Raw genomic sequence first — 21479 nt, forward strand, 5'->3', positions numbered from 1 at the left:
CAAACAAAACTTTGTACACAGAGAGAATCTGCCACATAAGTGTCTCTAAATATAATGTTTATCCATGAAACTTTTATTCTTTTCTTATTAGAAACAAACAAGAAACCTAAGTAGAAGGCATTCAAACCAAGTCAGGTGTTTTTGCAAGCACCTCGTAACAAGTTATCAATTTCTGCCAAAATATGTCATCCCAGCCAAAACAGAACAAGTTTTATTAATCAGATGCAGTGTCTCTGTTGCATTTAACAGCCTGGCAACTGATGTTCTTAGAGTTGGTTGTAGAGCAGCTGAAAGATAACCTCTATACATGGATTCTGTATGCTATACAGACATTCATAAAAGCACATTTAATGTGTTAGTTCCAAGATCAGAGAGCTCTACATAAACCTACAGCTGACATTCTCTGTGATACACCTTAGCTTACAAAAAGCTGTATCTTTGCTTTCACTAAAACACTGAAAAGCATTTTTAAGTACAGTTATGTATTTTAATTAAAATACATGATATTCTGATTTCTTCTTTTGTGCATGGTTTTAAACGTGCCATTTCTAGTCCAACAAAAGCATTTTAATACACTGCTGAAGAGACAGAAGAATTACAATGTCTACTAATGGAGTTACAGCCAAGTTCATAAATGTCAGGGTCTACTAGGTTCTATCCCCAGAAATCATAGAATATTTTGTCCTTTGTGAAGAAAACAGAATTTATTCCTATATCCATCTGATACAGTAAACAACCTGTTCTGTGATATGTTTCTCACTATTCAGATTTTTTATTTCCACTTGCTGCCATCTGGTGACAAACCAAAGCAGTTGCAATACATTTTTTTTAAACCCAAATTACTCACGTAGCCACATTAAGAGCTTTGAACATAATTTGCTGCATTCTTTTGCAGCTTCCTACTTATGCTTGAAATGCATACAGTAGTTTAGAAAATAATTAAAAGCTGGTGAGTACTTAACAACCACTTTCCATATATTCAAAATTATAAAATCAGGCATTTTGCAGATTCAGTTAAACCCAGCTGAACAGATCTTGCCACTAGATCACTACCATCCCAAGTGGCAGTTCTGTCTTCTTTCCCTTCATTTCCTTCCTCCCAGGCATCTCATCTCCCTTCCCTACTTCTTTGCACATCAGTGCTGGTGCTCAACAGAGTAGAAGGGAATTCATTGTTGAATCAGCAAAATAAATTTCCTACTCGCCCAGACAAAAAAACAAACTCTTCTCTGCCAGATAAACAGGATGAAACAGCTCAGCAGACAGACATAAGAGCCTGCACAGGAGAAGCAATCAAGGAAGTGAGGGAGGTCTTATTTTTGGCAATTATAAAGCACTAGCTCAATGAAATCACACAATTTTAATTGAGAGACAGTTGTTTTTAAATTAATTGCATTCAGGTGTTAATCTGCAGACATTCTACAAAAATACAGACCTTGTGCTTCTGGGTCCACATGAAGCTCCTAGGATCTTTAGGGGCATGAACACATGCTTAATTAATGGTTTGATCCCTGAGAAAGGGATTTGGAAAACTTACAGAATTAGCATACTGACTTCTGATTTTCCTTTCTTTCAGAACTCCAAAGGCCAGAGGAGAACACGTAGTTAACTACAAATGCCAAGCAACTCAACTCTCTAATTATGCATTTTTTAGAAAAGGATCAAAGTAAGGGCAACTGTCAAGCATCTTGTTAAACCACCTATAAATTTCAAAATGAACCATGTACATATCAAGTGTAGACAGCATCTTCCATGTATTCTATGCTTCTCTAGGTCTTAAAAATACATTAAGAATGAAAGCTCACAATTCTAACAGTTATTAATTTAACAAAGTAGACCTAAAAGATAAGCTTTGTCCATCAGCATTATCAGTAAACCAAACGTCTACCATTAAATTATACATTTATACAGTTTAACAAAAAACTGATACTATGTTACAGGCTGAATTCTGACAACAGAGATTTTTTTTTTTAAGCTGTGAAAGCCAAGAACTTTTTGTAAGATTATCTTCAAGTAACTACACTTGGCAACAAATAGAAGAAAAGAATATTCAAAAAAGAATTTACTTACTCCATTAGCAAACTATTAATGTAATCATTTCCGTCCATATGGCCAAACTGAAAATCCCTGTATGAGAAGCAGTTAAAAATGAAATGATGAAAAAGAAATCACAATAGTGGGTTTCAGCAAGAATTCTCCCTTAAATATTTTTCCTATAACTGAAAATGAGAGCACACACTCAGCAATGTAATTCAAAAAAAGTGATGATCTAGAACACAGCATGATGAAACACAGCTCATGAAATGGTCCTATTAAGTATCAGTATACAAATATAAAAGCAGGCACTGTAACATTTTTCACATAGAGAAAAAAAGTGACTGGTATCTTAGAAAGATTCATGCAGAAGTTGAATTAAGACATCAGAGTACCATGTATGCCTACCTGTGAAAGTGATCCCGATAATCTCTGGCGACTTCCTGAATAATAGACTTTAGTCTAGAAGGAAAAAAATTGGCAATGATAATCCAGGATAAACTCTTTCTAAATACAAACAATAAACCTTGAGATTTCACCAGTAAGCAGCAATTTGTACCTCATCAGCAAAAAGGACTAACAAAAACCACCTTGCACATCTTGCTTAGTTCCTAAAGGTTGAAAATAGCATCCACAGTACTTGAACAGTATTTTTTTGTCTGTGTATGCAATCAGAAAGGGACAAGGGAAGGTCTTGTTCCTCTCAGTCTCATCAGCAAACTCCAACCCCAGCGAAAATATCCTTTCTTTAAAGTTCCACAGACAACTAATACATAAGCACTGCTAACCTAATTTTCAACGTGAGTGAACTGAAGTACAGTCATTTGTTTAAACTCACTGAGTTCATCTCGAAGTCATCTGAACTCCAGCACTTTTGTCTATGTTTAAGAGGTGACACAATAGGTTTTAAAAGCTATGAGATCACCATTTGCTCATGTAATCTCATTAGCAAGTGGCAGAAGAGTGATACAGGAACTCCCACCATCTCAGTGAAGTCATGTGTGCTTCAACCAAGCCATAAATTAAGTAAAGTTAGTACATTAAGTCAGAAATTAAAGAACCTTTGCAAGTTAAACCCACTGATTTAACCTATATTTCTTAATATTTAAGAAACTTCCAAACTTCCCTATGTCATATCAGCACATTTCTCCCATAGTGCCACCAATACTCAATTCTGTACCTGGTATGTTCCACTGAAGAGTTTTTATCATCAATGACTGCAATAGCCACAAGTTTTCCTAAAATAAGGAATAAAATTCTTGAAACCATTTAAAAAGAAACACACATTGTCCGATGGGAAATATGTCAACTTAGAAGATCAGGTACTCTCCAGCGAGAGGAATTAGTTCTTATGTATAAACCAGCCTCAGAGCCAAAGAGCCTCTTCGAGCTGACCATGCTGTGCTTTTCTCAAAGCTACTGAAAATAAATTAAGATGGGGCTTAATGCCACACCACTAGTATCCTATGAAAAGCCTATCTATAGAAAGAAGTTAAAAGGGAGAAAATGCAGATAAAAATTAATTTCCTACTCAAGCTGCATATTTGCATATACCTATATATAAGGCTATGGAGACCTTTATTATATAGCAGCAAATTACTGACTCTAAGTGATTAAATCACTATTGTACCGATTTAGTAACGACTATTTTTCACACAGTTGTGAGCATTATGGAAAAAAAAATTGGAAAATTTACTGGTAGAGCCCAGAATTCATGACATCAGAAACACAATTTAGTTCATAGCCCTCTGTCAGAGGAGCTTAAAGGTCAACACCATAATATACTGATCTTTTCAGGATTTACTTTGTGAAGTTTTTCTGATTAAAAGAAAAAAAAACCAAAGAAAAACCAAACCCAAGGAGTCCTATGGTCAATCAGATAACAGTATGTTTAAAAAGCTGGCCAAAGTTTCTCCAGATCAAGCACCTGAAGTTAGGAAAGCAGATCTGTTAACAGTGCAGTCGTCAGACAGATTAACCCAAGGCTCCAGATGGCCGATTTGTCACTTCTCTCCAGGTGCCACAATTTACTCAAAACCCTCCCCACCAAGCCAACCAATTGCTCAGTTCCTACCTATCACCATGCTACAGGAATCTTTCCCTTCAAAAATAGGAAGTCACTCTTCTTCGAGTAATACTGAAGAGTTTTAAGGGCAAGAACTATGACTTGTTCCCAGGCTTCCTTGTGAAATAGCAGTAGTTTCTCCCCATCCCACTTCTTCCATACCTCAATTCCACTTTTCCCCCATTTCTTTCCAACCTAAGACACTATCTAATAAATACACCAGGAGACAACTAATTACCTTTTAGACTGCAAAAGATGATGTAAATAAATTCCAGGTACTATGTATTAATACATAAAGTTCTCTAAAGTAAATGATGGCTTCTCCAATGTATTAATAAAGTCAAAATAATTTTTTTTGTAATTTGAGGAATTGTTAAGTCAAAAATGTAACAGGAAGAAATATGCAACATTTGAACAACTTGCAATAGCATTTCTGTAAATAACCATTTAAAATGTAGGTGTAACAATAATAGCTTTACAAACATGTAAGAACACAGATGTTTCATATTCTTTAAAACCTGAAAAAACACAATATTGACTGAATGTAAGTATTTTGAAATGGAATATAGATGATAAGATGCCCTGGCCTGGAAAAATCAACACTTACAGTATTTTTTCTGATACCTCCAAGTGTGTATACCTTAAGAGCAGTACAAGTCATTTGTCTTTTCCAGAGGTTGCCTGGCTGCAAAATTTTCATTTGGCCTGCAGAACTTTTGCTGAAGAAAAGCTGAAGTTTTCTGGGAAAAGTCCACTTCAGTACATGCTCCTCTCCCTTCCTTGTCACATCTATTTCAAAGATATCTAAATCCACTAGATGTAGGATATCTGAAAAATCTATATTTAATATTTCTAAATCTAGTTTTAAAATTCCCTGCATGTATTCCAAGAGCTAATATGCAACTTATGCAAAACCTAAGGTGCTCTTAAATTAAAAGTCCTACTATTCTTTGTGACTACTACAGGATTAGACACACAAACTTTTATGTTGTGAGAAAAGGACTAGTGTAGGCTGTGGACGAAACCTCTAGTCACAGGACTGTCCAACATCAGCAAAAGACTGCCACTATCAGCTCTAACCTAATAGTGATTAATTTCTAAAGTTTAAAAACATGGTCTTAGTACTCTTTTGATTTATCTTACTCTTTAGTACACAATGTCAAAGAGTTTAGTAGTAGCATCATCTCACCTGTATCTCCAAGTTCATACAGTGTAAAGCCATCTACATGAAGGTAACCTTGAAATCTTTCTCTATTTATCCAGGATGACAAATCACCATCTTCATATTCTGGGGTGGGGTGGGAGGAAAGAAAGATTAAATTTTTTTTAGAGGTGAGCCATCAGATTTACTATTTCAGTACTACTGAGGCAACCACTATTTTCCCTCCTTTTTTCCTTTTATTCTTTAGAAAAATTATCACACATTTCTGGGCATTTCTCTCAAGTTTTAAAACTTCTAAAGCTATTTTCAACTATTGAACAAAAAGTGTATGATAGAAAAGCATGAAAAGTTGATTTAATAATCTTTCTTTTCCCAAATCATGCTACATATACTATACTAGAAGCTAACTGTGACCCAGTGCAGAAAGGAACAGTTTCAAAGACTGTTTTAAAAGGTGTGTGTGCGCTTAAGTCGTCATGTTTCAAACAAAGTAGAGATATATTAATACAGAAAGCAATATTTGTGAGAGTCCTTAAGTGAAAAAGGAAGATCAAGAAAACGCAGATGGATTAAACAGGATTGTGAATGTAAAAGAACAAGTAACGATGCATGACTGACAGTTATACTGAAGGCTAGTTTCAGATGCTAGATGTTTTAACCTATTAAGAATTAAATTCTAATACATACCATCAGTTAGATCTAAATCACAAGTAAAAAAGAAAAATGTATAGAGATATATGTTGCATTTTATGGAAATAAATGCAAAATAAATAATTTATCTTAAATCCTATTGTATAGACAGAAGTATCAATAATTTCAGGCTAACAATTATCTGCCACAAGATAGTAGCAAGCACTTCCAAGCGTAATGCATCCCTTAGATCTGCATCCATTTCCCCTACTATGGAGAAGAAAAAAACCCAAACCAAAACGCCAGACAAGGTCAGACCACTGAAGTGCATTTTGCTAGAAGGTTTTCCTCAGAGTGAGCTCTTCAAATTTCTGCCCAGTCATAATAGTTGCACATAAAACCTTATGCAGACTCTTAAACTGCGTTTTCCTTTATTTGTTTGACTTACATTAATGGTTTTGGTACATTACGAAAAAGTAGAACTTTTACAAAGTAAATTAAAAGCCTGACTATGGCTTTTGCATTTGTTTTAAAAGGTGCTTGAAAAGCAAGCAGGCCACACAGCAAAGTAAGTGTTTCTCTGACAACCCTTCCTTCTCCAGAATTGCTAAAAGAGATCAAAAAAATTAAATGCAAATCAAGGAGGCTGTAGAGTGAAGTTTTATCTGGAGGCAACAAACTGAAGAGGAAGACAAGTACATCCATTCTACGAGGTCACAAAGAATATCCTTGGTGGCCACCCTGGAGTATTTTGCTGTGGTACTACTTATACTCAGAAATTAAACCTTCAGAATAATTTTCTGAGTGGTATGTTTTCAACTTAAAGTGAAAACTTGCATTTAAAATGATCTAAATCAAGAGCAGTTGTTTTTGCAAGTAAGTGGTGTGCTTATAAAGCCCAGGCTGCGCAATGTAACTGTGTGTGTCCGTAGCTGCTTCTAACATGCAGGAGCCTTATGGTACAGTCTGAGTACAATGTAATACTTATATCTGGATATGCACAAATGCAGAGATACACCTTTTACAGAAATGGCAGGTCTACTGGCATTATGTACTGCGTATATACTCTGCAGAAACAGCAGTGATAAAAAACACTACTAGCTTCAGGCGGCCATTCTACAGCCTACACCCTGAACAAGCCAGATGAAGCAGTCTAGGTATATGGTGCATTTGTACAGTGAGGGAAGAAGGAACTTTTCTAAGTACATTAATGGTGGCAAAACAGTAATATTGGAGGCTACATCTTACTGAAAACACAAAGTGAACATCATCATTTCTACTTCTGTACTGCTGAACCAAATTCCTTGCATTTTGTTGTGCAAGAACTAGTAATTTTTTTCTCTTTTCCCTCATGAAGAAGCCGCTATTTATTGTAAAACTGGGGAATTTCCCAGCTCCCCAACATACCCTTCAAAAAACCTCAACTCCTCCAGTTTTTCCATATATGCTTTAAATATCTTGCTCTTAAGATAACATCCACTTTTACTTACCATCATAAACAAAGTAAGTTCCATCTTTGAAGACCATAACAGCAGGCAATTCAGGCAATGTCACATACTGAAAGAGTCAGGTTTCAATTAATCCATGGAAGATTAAAATATTTTTAAACAAACAAAGACATCTGAAAACATGTAAATGTAGTTCATGGGGAAAATCTCTTAAGGACACCTAAATACTTTCTGCCTACATTTACTAAGATAAATTTACCAGCTTCTGTATATTAAAAGTAACACAACATAAATACAGTTTTGAGAGGTAAATCTTGCAAAATATAAAAGAAACAGGATTTGTACCGCTATCTGCAGTAGCATGAAGAATAGTTTATGGATTGGACATGAACTTTAGGTAGGAAATTTTAACCTGAGGGTTTTATCAATCATGCTCTCAGTTCCCAATTTGTGCTGTTGTCAGCATACCTGTCATACTGCTACTTCTACTAGATGGACAGTCAATTTTGCAGAGTAAAATAGTACCACTGGTACCATGTCCCACTAAATCTGGGTTATTTCTGTGCTTCAGACTGATGGGAATATAAAGAAACAGCTTCAGCCCACCAGGCTGAAAACAGACCTAATTTAGACAAACAACAAAAGCCTGTATTACAACGCTAAACATGATACTTGAGATGGTCAGCAACATACTAAAAAAAGAGCTGTAGAAACTTTCTCCTTGGAACTCAAAATAATTTTAGTCAGCTCATATTTTTAGTGAACTGCCATAGAAAAAATCCTGCATCTACTTCTTACTGCTTGCCAGCATTCCAAGTTAAAATTTTAACAGCATTTGTGATTAAGAAAGAACTGCATCTTAACCTTAGTTTTGATTACATCATCTGAATTGTCTGATTTACTGATATGTTTTGGAAAGGTAAGAACAGCATCATTTCCAAATGACATGCCTTCTGTCATCATTCTGCATTAACTCTCTTGGAAATTAATGTAAAAGCAGAAATTTATAGTATAATAGCTGATATGAATAAGCAAGAGGGTAGTCCCAGATGATGCTTTGTTCTCTTATTTGCCCAAAACATAATTTAACATCTTTGAAGGACAAATCAATCCGTGTACAGCTTAAAGTCTGCAACAGATCCCTAAAGCTCGGAACAACACCTAAGGCAATGAAACAAAGCCTAACCATGAACACTGCAATGCAAAACCTCATTACAGCTAGTAACCAGAAATTTCTTAACATTTTTTCTTCTCTCCATAGAATACTGCATACCATCACTACTTCAGCTTAAACGACGCTAGTGGGAAATTACCTTCTGTGGGAAAAAAAAGGTCACTGCTTACATCAGTGTCATCACAGAACCTCAAAGACTTCCAGGTTTTTTTACACTCTTTCCACTGCACAACTGAACAGTACTTTTCTTGCTCAGCTGGAGCTGAAGTGCAAATAGCAATATTTAAATTAAGGTGGCTTTTGATACAAGGCTTCTGGAGAACTAACAATACACTATTTATAATGAGGCCAGTTCTACTTATGGTGGTGTAAAATGCAGCTGTCTAAAAAAAAAAAAAAACCAAAACCCAAAACAATAGACCAAATTATGGTAGTTCTCACCCCATTAATCACCAACTAGTTTTAAAGTCACATGTTAGTAGGCATGGGGCAGACTTAGGTCCCACTTGGAGATAACTATAAATGAAAGCCTCTTAATTTTGCTACGAGTAAGCAGCAATGGTTAGACTAACTACAGGAGTATCAATTTTTTCCTACCCTTGTGACGAACTGTAAATAATTTCCTTGTTACAGAATCCTCCAAAGAGCCACATGAGAATTCTGCAGCCAGTGGACTGGGTTGGCTGATCCCCAGACAGACTAATGTTTTCACCAGCTGTATTGTACAAGATGAAAATAACTTACCTCTTCACTTACTTCTGATTACTAGGGTAGTAATCCATGCTACAGACCCCCTAATTAGCTCTAAAAGTATTTGGTGAAAGGACTGCTGGGAGCAACAAGAGTTCTTCTGCATTGGCTAAAAATCCAAGTATCTACTTTCTTGAGCAGGTTGTGTGGCTCATGTTGAGTTCTGCACATCTTCTGATTAATTTTATTAATATGACTGAAGAAGTAATTTGGCCAAAACAAAGCAATGACAGACTGAATTTTGGGTTGTATTCTTTCCCCATATAGACTCAAAAATGACACGTTTCAATGTAATCACTTAGAAACCTATCAAAGCCAAACATACTGTAAGAAGACATCTCTGTGCCATCAAAACAGCAAAATCACATAGATGAGGAGAAAAATGCCATTTCTGGGATGGAATGGTAACAGCTTACCTCAGGCAGCACATCTTCTGAGGCAGAAAAAAAGTATGTATAAACTATTAGTTCTGAAGCAACCTCAATGTATTTTTCCTGAAAAAATACAAACAATGTTTTTTTAATTTCCGAATTTTAGTAGGTGTCAAACAAAAGCTTTGTGACATACCTTACCTTCAAAGAGCAGTTAGAAAATATAGTTATGGAATAAAATTGTAAAAGCACCTTGATAAACATAAAAAACCCTAAGAATTTGTTACACGCATGCACTTCAGTCTTTGAAAAGATTTTTACAATTACTCCCTAAATAGCCAAAAGAAGTAACTTTATTTAATCAAGCTTCAAACCTTTAAAGGAGATTCACCACCAACATACACAAAAAGTACACGATGTCTCTTTTGCACGTGCTCAAACATTTGCTGGCTAGGAAGTGGCCTGATAAGAGGTCTGGAAAGGAAAAAAAAGACCAAGAAAAATCTCAGTTTGTGCAACCTGTAAAACCCAAACAAATAAAAATTCACAAGAAAATGTCATAAAGTTTTTTGTGTTTTTCAGAAAATTATATTTCAAAATGCAAATTATTTTAATGTTTCAAGTTATTATTCTATTTTACATGAAAAGGTAAAAGAAAAAAGAACGTTCTCCTCTCCCCCCCCAATAATGTTCCTCAAATAGCACACTTAAATTTGAAATTCAAATCTTACTACAAAATGCTGCTATGATTTAAACATGCATGCCTTCTACTGGACACAGAATCACAGACTGGGCTAGACTGGAAGGGACCTTAAAGATCATCTGGTCTAACCCCGCCACCGTGAGCAGGGATATCTTTCACCAGACCAGGCTCCTCAAAGCCCCACCCAAACTGGCCTTGAACACTTCCAGAAATGGAGCATCCATAATTTCTCTGAACAACCTGTTCCAGTGTCTTACCACCCTTGCAGTAAAGAATTTATTCCTAATATTTATTCTAAATCCATGCTCTTTCTGTTTAAAACCATTGCCCCTTATCCTGTCAGCATAGACCTTGATAAAAAGTCTCTGTCTTTCTTACAAGATGTCTTTATATAGTGGAAGGCCACAGTAAGGTTGCAATCATCTGAGAGAGAAAATTCTGAATGTAAGCACAGCAGTTAGGAAATGTGGTCTTAGAAATAAATAATCTTAACTCAGCACCAGTCTCCAATGCAGCAACACACATAGTACATACAGTTTTTAACTTCAGTATCTTGCTCTTTTTAAATAACTCTTGGCCCACCTCAAAATCCTACCTAAGTTTTAAGTCACCAGAACAAGTCTCAGAAAAGAGTATACTTACCCTGCCACTCTATTAGCAAATTCAATTATATCATCTTTGGTTCTAGGTCCTCTGTAGTTGTATGCCAAGTCACCTTTCAAGCTAGATAAATAGGAAAGACAAAAAAAAGAACAGAATAGCAATCATCTAAACTACATTTGCACATGTAAAATTTCTCAACCTTCAGATGTTTACTACAGTCACCTTTTAGCAAGTGATAAGCAAAAGAAATGGTCAGCAAAATATAAAACTCAATAATACAATACAATGCAATTATGGAATAGAAGCTTATTTACACAGTATCTGATTTACGGACTTGTTGAAATACATTTTTTTTGAAATTATTTTTTTCTAGTGCACAGCAGTCAATTACTTTATAAACACACAGATCATTTAGAACACTTGTTTATGACATATTAAAAAGCCCCCCAAAACAGTAAAACACCCCACACTCAAACCAAACCTGAGACACTCAACATTTAAACTACTCAGGGATTACTCCTGGTAAAAGGAAAGCATATAAACTTCTTTAATGCTTTTTTATAATTGAAATGTATCAAATAATCTGCAAAACCTTCCAAATTTATGTATGAAGCTTCAGTGAAGTGCTGGTCAGCTTATGGTACTCTGCTGACAAGAGGACGTAGCAGGCATTATCAAAATATTCAAGTAAGTTTCACTAATTCTAATAGCTTTCTTTGAATCCACATAGGTTTAAGAAATTCAGAGGAAAGAAAGTAAACCAAATTTTCAATGCCTCTATTTGCCAATAAAATTTTTCATCCTTAAATATTTCAAGCTGAACATCTCTGCTGCTTTGAGAAAACTAACTTGACGAGATTTATTATCATCTATTATGAATACTGTTTGCTTAAACAATAACCTGCTAAAAACCCCAGTATGTCCACAGTAAAAAGCACTCAAAATTATTGAGTCTTTATTTAACTTGACATTGTACTGGACTGTACATTACAGAGGTTTGAGATTTTTAAATGGACAGGGCTACTTTTAATTTTTTGTCATGAAATCATTGATAGAAATTCCATAGGAAGAATTAACTTACAGCTTAATTGTTGGATAGCCTCGCACTCCAAATTCGGATGCAATACCTGAAAGAAATGCATTAATGCCAAAGTGAACTAAGACTCTTTTTCTCTCCTACCTTAATCTTTAAACATGGTTTACTATTCAAGCCACATAAACAAATGAAAAAAATACCACTTAGCTCAATATGAATTATTCTACTTGCTTTCAAGGAAAAGCTTGCTGTTATTAAGCTACATCACTAAATTTTGGACTTCTTTCAGAGGTGCTGCAGGGTCCCAGGATAGGCACCCAATTCATGTGCTACAACTCAAATGTCATGAGAATCCTCTGGACAGACATGCTTGGTCTGCTTTCACTAAAATGTAGCATGCATTGAATACGCACATACAATTGACTGAAAATATAAGATGCAAGAATTAAGCATCAAGGATGTAGAGCTGTAAATACTATGCTTGAAAGAAACATAGAAGACAATTATCTACTCGTGCTACAGTAATGGCTAACAAGAAGCGCAGTATCATACTGCAGTTGTTACAAAAAAGCTTTTAAATCATATTCCACACAAGTAAATGTCTACTGTCATGAACCTTACCAGAAGGAGGCACTTTCTAAGTAGGTACTTGCCTGCTGCTTACTAAAGTGGTGAAAAGTAGGACAACTGCCGAACTTTTTCCCCCACCTCAGATTTGTTTAAAACCTTCTATCTTGCTCCCATCAATGGGAGGAGTACAACTTGCAACCACCCTTCCACTTGTGAACATAGTAACTGCCACCTGAAACTACAATTTCCAGCAAATTCAGTGTTTCCCATAAGTTAAACTACATAGTCTCAAAAAAGGATTAAGTCTAAAATTCTGGCAATACTCGTGCAATTCCCTGTTGAATAACAATCCCTGCTCTCAAAAAGCACCTAGAGTCAACACTTTTTACAAAACCATTCGGAAGCTACCAGCCACATGCCACAGCAAGCAGATGTTGCAGGTCTTGAGTGCAAAGCTCTCAGTAAGAGTTCAGAAATTGTGACCCTAAGGTTGTTCACCTGGATCAGTACCTTATTGCACAGCACTACAAATAAAACTAGCAGCTCACCTACAGGCATCTAATCAAAGACGACTGCTCTAAGAAACACATACAAGGATTAATTTGATTCTGATCCTTTTCTCTCACAGCTCTACTACATGGAACTACGATGCATTAAAATGTGTACTAGAACATTCAATCACAAGAGCTGTCAAACAGATGGTTAATCCCCTCAACTTCATGGAAGTGACGTATTTACATCACCACCTCCACGTCTTGATATGAAGAAAACAGCAGCAATTGTTCCAGCCCCAGGTGTGATGTATTTCTACTTTGCTCACACACAGTGGACTCCTGAGGCTAAACCCCCTGAAAATTCAACTAATACCACAGCAGGTGACTGCTCTGTTGATGTAAGTGCTGTATCCTCATTCCACAGAGCTACCACAGGCAACATCTTCTGGATGATTTGTACGTTCACCTGTGATCTCAGCTCTCTGACAACAAGCTTCCCCTAAGTTCAGATCTTTCACACTACTTCATATTCCTATTATATTTTAGTATATTACAAATAGTATTATATTGTAGTATATTACAAACTACGAGGAGCAAACCACTCATGTTCCTTCCTAGTGGCAAGTATATGCTACAGATGCATTTCCTTCTGATATTTTCAAGACTAAATTACTTTAGATTTCAGAGATCATTAGATTGCAAAGATATTAAAGCACAGTTGACCTGAGCTTTTCATATCCAGATGTGAAATTTCCACTTTCAAAATGAAAGCATAAAACTATTTCAAAAGATTTATCAGACACTATAAAGCTGGTTGCAAATCTGAGAAGGAAAACTTTTCCAAGACACAAAGGAACCCTTGCAGCTTTTAGTAATTTTTATAAAAGTAAAAATCAATTATATAACAAAACCTTAGCACCAATTCTGTTCTAGGTATAAAATACAAGATTTTAGTAACAGGATGACAGATGCAAATATTTCAGGGTAAAAGCTGATACAATTTATATGATTTAGAATTTTATATACATGACTGGAAAGTTAGAGAACCATGAAACCTATTCCCAGTTTTGAAGTTACCTGGTTGCATGACCTTGAGACTTCTAATTCTCCAGACTTATTTTTCTATAGAAGATAAGTATCTTTAAGATGAAACACGAAGTCATACTAATTTGGTTTTATAGATAAAGATACATATAATAAATTGGTCTTTGAGACAAAATCACTTTAATCTCAAAAGACCAAACTCTCCTATATCTAAGCACAGGAAAAACTAGAATACCACTGAAAAAAATATTCTGTATAACATTTTAGGCAAATACAACAAACTTCAATAATCAGATTTAATGGATATTAACTAAAAACACTACATGTATTTACAAAATTTTATTTCATATAGATCTCACTTGGGCCCACTCCTCCCTATACCTTCCCTTTTAAATATCCTCTTAGTTCAACACAGATTTAAATGAATTGACAATAAACAAGCACACAAACACAAGGAAAGTAGTTAAGCATTCAACAATCCTCTCACATCCACTCAAACTACTTCTCTAAACACCAAAGCTTTAGGGTTTTCTCCGAAAAGGTTGATATATGAAAGGCCCCAGCAAAAACCAAAAAGCATTGAAAGAGCTGAATTTGGTTCTTTGAGAAGACATTTACAGAGAAACATGGGAAGAAATTGGCTGAACAGTGATTACTGATGTAATGAATTCAGTGATTTCAGCAGGCTTTGTGTAACAGCTTCAGGACCAATTACCTGAAATGAGTAAGAGCCAAGAACACAGGCACTCCTGCAGCAGTAATACAAGGAACCTAAAACTGGATGCTCTCAAGAGACACACCACATAAAAATACTTATATAACAGTACTTTAAGAGGCATATCAAAAGCACATCTTTGAAAAGCTTTTACCTTCCCTACTCAAGCAGAAACAAACGTGATAAAAAAACACATACTACATCATGTTGTCACCTTTAGAAAGAAAAATAGTCAGGAAATTTTTCTACAATGACTACATATTTGTGCTATGACACAGAAGAACAATTTCAAGAAAAAAAAAAAGTTTCAAAACAAAGGTTGTGATGAAATTACCCCAAAATAAACCATACTTACTAGAAAAGGAAGTTGCATCCATCTTCCCAACTTTTACTGGAGAACCCATGTTTCTCATTTCTATGCCCACTTCATTCCACACAGGCTCTAGTTTCTTGCAGTGGCCACACCAAGGTGCATAAAACTGAGAAGCAATTACATTTCATTAAAAAAAAAATAGTAGAAATTGATTCTACAATTAACCCTCAAATCATTAGCAAGACTTATTTTCTAGTCACGGTACCCCTTATGTCTTAAATAAATTTCAAGTTAGTTACAAGGTTGGCATGACAAGCAATTTATGATTTAGTCCTACTTTTAATATGAAGGCACAAGTTTGAAAATAATACATTAAATTGCTATTATATAATTTCTTACTTAGGAATAGACTGTGTGGGTTTTTTTTGAAAGTTAAAGGATCATATAAGCAATCTATCCAGGAATATGAATTTGCCAACAGGCCGAAAATATCAATGTTTTGGTATAACAAGGTTACAATTTGAAAAAGCTGAATTTTGTTTTGCTATACACTGCTGATAACGCCGAATTAGCACATATACTTGCTCCCACTCAAAAATCACAAATCTGGGTAATACAATTTTAGAATTACAGTAAATATTTGGGTGAGGAAAGGAATGTTACCTCATCCACAAACAAGCTCAATCTTTTTAGTAACTCTTTGTCCCTGAAATAACAGGCACTGAATCTTTCTAAACAATTTAGAAAAGTAAAAGAGGGCTCTCATATATTTGATCTTTCAGTGCTAATAGAAGTCTAGAACACAAATCACCTGTTATAATTAGTGAAAGGAATAATAAAAATTCTGAACAGACTTTATCACCTCCTAAGTGTGTTTGGTAATCTGCTTTCCTCTTTTAAGGTCTGCAACATATAGATTGAAGCCTATTCAGCAGTCTATTCAGCCTATTCCTCATTTACCCTGAACAGACGGATTGCTTTTCTATCACGGCAGTCAGAATTACTGCCATGAAGTTTTTCTCCATCCTGTACAAACAACTTTCCAAACAATGAAGCACAGCCTGACTACAGGGTTTAGCACTGTGCATTCTGTCTTTTGATTTCCACCAGCAGATCTTCCCTTTTTTCTTATATACTCACATCTACAAGCCAAATATCATCTTTACGGTTTTCTTTAAACCTAGAAAGGAGAAAAAATGAAATCAACGAATTATATATCTGAAAATAAAACAGTGAAGTGCATGTGTGAAACAGGCAAAGTCTACAAGAAGGTTAACATAAAACTACAGATACAAGATTTCTGTTTTCTTTCTTTCTTTGAGGGTGGGGAAATGGAGGAGATGGTTATTTTTGAGTATTAAGATTGCCCCCGTACATGATACTACACACACAGCTGTGCCAATTATGTTTCAATAACTACTTCCTGAGACAAAAAAACCCCAACAAAACAGAAAAACAACAAGAAATAAGAATACACACCAAAACACACAGAAGATATTTGATTAGCATGTGGAACCCAAGGGGAAGAAGTATTTTGCAGTTGTCTTAGTTATATTAAATAAATTTGTTGTTGTATTTTTATATACCAACTAATACAGACTCTTAGAGCATTGGTTTAAACTGTTAATCTTAGTTTTACTAAATGCAAACTAAATAAACTATCTTTAATATTAACATGTGAAGCAATCTTAGTTCAATCTCCTTTAACATTCTACTATAGGTGCATCAGTTTATAGTTTAATTGAAGTTGCACACAACCAAGAAACCAACTTCATGGAATAAAAATGATCAAGTTATTGATAAAAGCCAGAGATACACAGGTACTACTGAATTTTCTTAATGCTAGACAAATGGCATTTAAATTAACTGACTGGTTTTGTTAACTGTAAATCTGTCACTAAATTCTAAAACCTCTAACACAAAACTAAGCTTGATAAATCAAAGTTCTTTGGTACCTCCCAAAATGCTGCTTACACTTTTCACTGTTGTCACTACAAGATCATATGAATTACTGCATTAGTTAACTAGTCCTATGTAGAGAATGAAATTAGCTAGAATTTTAACCTAAAGTTTATTTTTGTAAAAGACAGGCTTCATAAAAGTGACTAGGACTGGCACTAAAGTCACACACAATAACATACATGATAAAACACTCTTTATTCCACCATTCTTATTGCAAAAGGAGATGAATATTTACATATAATTATGCAGTAAGTGTAGATCTACACTCTAAGATCCAATTAATAGAAGTTATAGCCCAACTCATCATTATGGCTGCATAAATGGCTCATAAGCAGTAGGCAGAATTTATTATATTTTACTTAAAGTTGAATCTGTAATAGTCCATAATGGTCTTGAAGAAATACTATTGCTGACACTGGCTTACTGTTTGAAAGAAATAATTCAGAAATCATGAATACACCTAATTACAGTGTTGAGTATTTGAAACTTAGAATTGCAGCATTTCACTGGTAAATTCCAGCCTACTTTATTGATGGCATACCAAGGCTGCAATGCCTGTACAGCAGCAGGAAAGGTATTTGCAGAGACTAATATGGAACTGCTAAAGGAAAGCATCATTTTTAAGTCACAAAATTTCTTAGTTGACAACCTCACTAAAAACTTACTTTACCACCCTAAGCACTGTAGAGCTAATGAAAGAACCAGTGAGAGTCCAGCATCTCTTGAGAATTCTAACAGAGCTACAGCTAACTTCCAATTACAATGCCAAATAATTGGTTATGATGCAAGAGGTAGAAAGCAGTTACTGAATCATAAGCTCCTGGGCTGTGCTTCAATTTAGAATATCACTTTTCCTTTGTATAAGAAGAATCTACAATTAAATGTTCTCCTTCCTCTGCCACAGCAAAATTGTTACAGCAAATTGCAAAGAGCATTAAAGTACTGAGAAAGGTAGACTGCAACCTTGCCAACAGACAGAAAGAAAAAAGGGAAAGAATAAAACACCTGGAGGCTGAGCTTTCCAACAGAGTTTAATAACTTTGACCTAAGATTGTATAAAAAAATACCGTAGTTTTTATAACATAAATTTCACCGTACTTCTCATTTACAAGCACCTATTTAATGAACTTCCACAGAAAGTAAAATCTGAACTGAAACAAAACCCCAACTATCGAAACTCACTCTAGTTTTGCTAACATCAGTGATTAAATTACTAGACAATATATATTAAGAAAGTTCAACACACTGCTGAAGAAAAAGAGAAATCTCTCTACAAATGAGCAGTCAAGCATTTTCTGAAGGTGCTGTTTTTAGGCCCTATAAATATGTTTTCCAAGCACTAAATTTCAGTGTCTCTTTTTAAATTGTCCTGTGCAATCCTCTGTCAGCTGTCAGAGACACAATCACACTCGTGGAAAGACGACGTAAGTGTTGCACATCCTTGAATCAAAATTATTTGTCTCAAACCCATACATCTTCCCAACTATATGATCAAATGTTCTCTCAGCCTCCACTTAAACCAAGCACCCCACTTAATCATGAACAGTTAAAAGAAACCACCATAAAGCAAAACTGAACACCAAGGCCACAATTCCAAGGGCCTTAAAACAACCCAGCTGCTGCATCTATTCCTTGCTGTTTCCCTTCTCCCTCCCCTTGCACCAACGCTTCTAATCATGGTTTGAGCCACCAGTGCATGCCCACAGATAGAAAAATACTTCCTTTTTCAGTCAGGTTACTTATCTGCTTCATTATCACAGTAGAACAAGTCCACACCCATCACAAGTTGAGTGCTGACCTGAGGCAGCAGATCTGCTATCAGAGCAGCACAAGCCAAGAGGAACCACAGCCCATTTTGTGCATCCCTCCCACAGCCCAGCTGGGCACCTCTGTTAGCTCTGCTTGTTTTCCCATATCCTGTAAGCTTTGGAAACGGACCTGAGCCTTGCACTAGTCCGCACGGTTTACAACTACTAAAATTCAAATAGAACACAAAGCTTACAGCAACAGCAGAACACCCATAATGTTTAGGCATCTATAAAATGGAAAGCTTGAAACTTCAGCAGTCACTGCTCCCCAGTTTGGAGCAAAATTAAATTAAAATTTAAGTTGTTTAAAGTAAATTTTAATTTCAATTAAATTTAAATTGTTTTTGTGTCTTTTCTCACCATTTGCCAATTAGCAAAAAAAAAAAAAAAAAAACAAACCAAAACCAAAAAAAAAAACCCACAAAACCTGCCCTGAACAATTAATCAATTCTTACTCTTCACTGGAAATACAAGCATCTGGACAGTTTTGTAATTGAAAAATTCAAATGTTCTAAAATGAGATTTTCTTTTATCAGTTATTTTAAAAAGTTATGTCACAACAGAACCACGACTCTTCACTCCAAAGCAGCAAATACATTTACACACACGTGTGGAAACATTATACGAGAACATGACGCAGGAGCACAGATAGGCTAAGTGAATGCATCTTCAGTCCTTGAAAATATGAGCATGTTTTAAAAACAAGCTTTGAAAATCAAGTCCAAACAGTTCCCATGCTTCAGTTGTTTTTTCACAACACCAGAGGCGCTGCTGTGTCTCTCCTGAGAACTTCTTCCGTATGTTCCCATCCCCTCACCCATAAATCCACTACACCTCATCTGATCTTATGATTAACAAGCAATATTCTAAAAACGTGAGTGGTTTCCTGACAGTTTAGCTCTTTGATGTAATTTATCGTGGATTGAACCCTCATGAAAACATCACCTTTAAATGGCTGAAATTTATCCTAAAGCAGTCATCTAATGCTACCTTCTCCTTCCCTACCAGCTAATATGCTCCATATCTTCTCTTTCAATTCCAATAATCATGCTGCTTTGCAGCACTTGGTATCTCTGACAAAAAAAAAAACAAAAACCCAACCATTGGGGGTCATTTTCTTGGGAAACTATAGCAACTACGTAGCTATCAAACTGCTACAGCAAAGCAGTACTCCAACAGTGACACTACACAACCAAGTTCATGGCAGGACTACCCATTTCAATTTCTGCACAGTCTCAGGACTAATTCTGTTGTAAATGCCCTTTTTTACACTGGAGTATTACTGGCACTTCAGGCAACCATGAACTAGTCCTGCAGGCCTCTTCCTCTCTTCTGTTTCTGGCCATGCCTGAACGCACTTAGACTCGTACTCCCAACCCCTCATGGCAGCCATGCCACAAACTCTAATGAAAAAAGAACTTGGATAAACGCAAGCAGCTTTTATTTGGGGCAGGCACCAATACACCAATATATTTACCCCACCAAAAAGAAAGACAAGCAAGGAAGCTCAAGAACATTTCTGGCAACACCACCACAGTAACAGCTTTAAAAAAAGCTGAAAAATAAATTGTTCCTTCATTAACTGAACCTCCTCAATAGGTGAGACTGAGGACAGACCTCATGGGAGTCTACAGCTTCCTCAAGAGAGGAAACAGAGGGGCAGACACTGATCTCTCCTCTCTAGTGGCCAGTGACATGACCCAAGGGAACAGCATGAAGCCGTGTTGGTGATGTTTACGTTGGATATCAGGAAAATGTTTTTCACCCAGAGGGTGGTTGGGTGCTGGAAGAGGCTCCTCAGGGAAGTGGTCACAGCACCAAGCCTGACAGAGCTCAAGAAGTGTTTGGACAACACTCTCAGGGACATGGCGTGACTCCTGGGGAGTCCTGTGCAGGGACAGGAGTTGGACTTCAACGATCCTTGTGGGTTCCTTCCAACAGAGGATACCCTGTGATAATTCAGGACACAATCTTTCTGTCCTTCCTGATATAAAAAAGCCACAATCTTTTCCAGTGTAGCTTTCTTGACAAGCACACTACGCACAAAGTCTGGGGTCACGTTCCCCACAAGAAGACAATATCTCGGCAATTAGGCAAGACACGCCGGTACTTACGACTCATCTAGATCTTCCACAAAACCCGCACCTGACGCCACCACATGCGCAACCACTGCGAGGCAAAGGAAGAGCGTTCCGTGAGTGATGCCCGAACCAACCCGGGGTGCTCACCCACACCAGCTGACAGACTCCCTTCCCTCCTGGCCCCTCACGTCCCCAGCGCTTCCCCACAGCCCTACCCGCTCCAGCGCTGCCCGCGTCCCAATCCCTCCGCTTTCCCCCACTCTGCCCTGCAGCCCGGCCCGGCCCGGCCCGGCGGAGCCGGCGCCGCCCGCCCGTCACCTGCCGCCCAGAGGAGGCAGCGCGGCCGCCCGCCCGGCGCCGCTGCCATGTTGACAGAGCCGCGGCACGGCCGGAAGGGGAAGCGCCGACCTCTCGGCACGGCGCAGGCGCGGAGCCGCGCGCGGGCGGCCGGCCGGGCGCGGGGGAGAAGGGGGGGAACGCAGAGAGTGGGACGCGGGCAGCGCTGGAGCGGGTAGG

At 36.8% G+C, this 21479-nt stretch overlaps 1 protein-coding gene across 3 annotated transcripts in view; it reads right to left on the bottom strand.

Annotated features, from left to right (window-relative positions):
* Window positions 1–21365, bottom strand: part of TMX3 (thioredoxin related transmembrane protein 3) — a 29379-nt gene extending 8014 nt beyond the window's left edge. For 2 of the 3 annotated variants that reach the window (XM_042032355.1, XM_042032374.1), the window contains exons 1-13: window positions 21282–21365; window positions 20997–21051; window positions 16253–16292; window positions 15155–15278; window positions 12022–12067; window positions 10980–11060; window positions 10009–10108; window positions 9680–9757; window positions 7382–7448; window positions 5289–5387; window positions 3215–3272; window positions 2443–2496; window positions 2071–2127 (exon numbers count right to left, since the gene is read on the bottom strand). In XM_042032355.1, coding sequence (XP_041888289.1) covers window positions 2071–2127; window positions 2443–2496; window positions 3215–3272; window positions 5289–5387; window positions 7382–7448; window positions 9680–9757; window positions 10009–10108; window positions 10980–11060; window positions 12022–12067; window positions 15155–15278; window positions 16253–16292; window positions 20997–21051; window positions 21282–21330 — 908 coding nt within the window. In that variant the 5' untranslated portion in view covers window positions 21331–21365. The remainder of the gene's footprint in view (window positions 1–2070; window positions 2128–2442; window positions 2497–3214; window positions 3273–5288; window positions 5388–7381; window positions 7449–9679; window positions 9758–10008; window positions 10109–10979; window positions 11061–12021; window positions 12068–15154; window positions 15279–16252; window positions 16293–20996; window positions 21052–21281) is intronic. The other variant, XM_042032364.1, reaches the window with a different exon arrangement.
* Between the last annotated feature and the right edge of the window lie 114 nt (window positions 21366–21479).

Source organism: Corvus kubaryi, unplaced genomic scaffold (genome assembly GCF_017639235.1).
Source record: "Corvus kubaryi isolate FWS band 111438036 unplaced genomic scaffold, C.kubaryi_AGA036_p1.0 132, whole genome shotgun sequence".
In the NCBI taxonomy this organism is placed as follows: domain Eukaryota; kingdom Metazoa; phylum Chordata; class Aves; order Passeriformes; family Corvidae; genus Corvus; species Corvus kubaryi.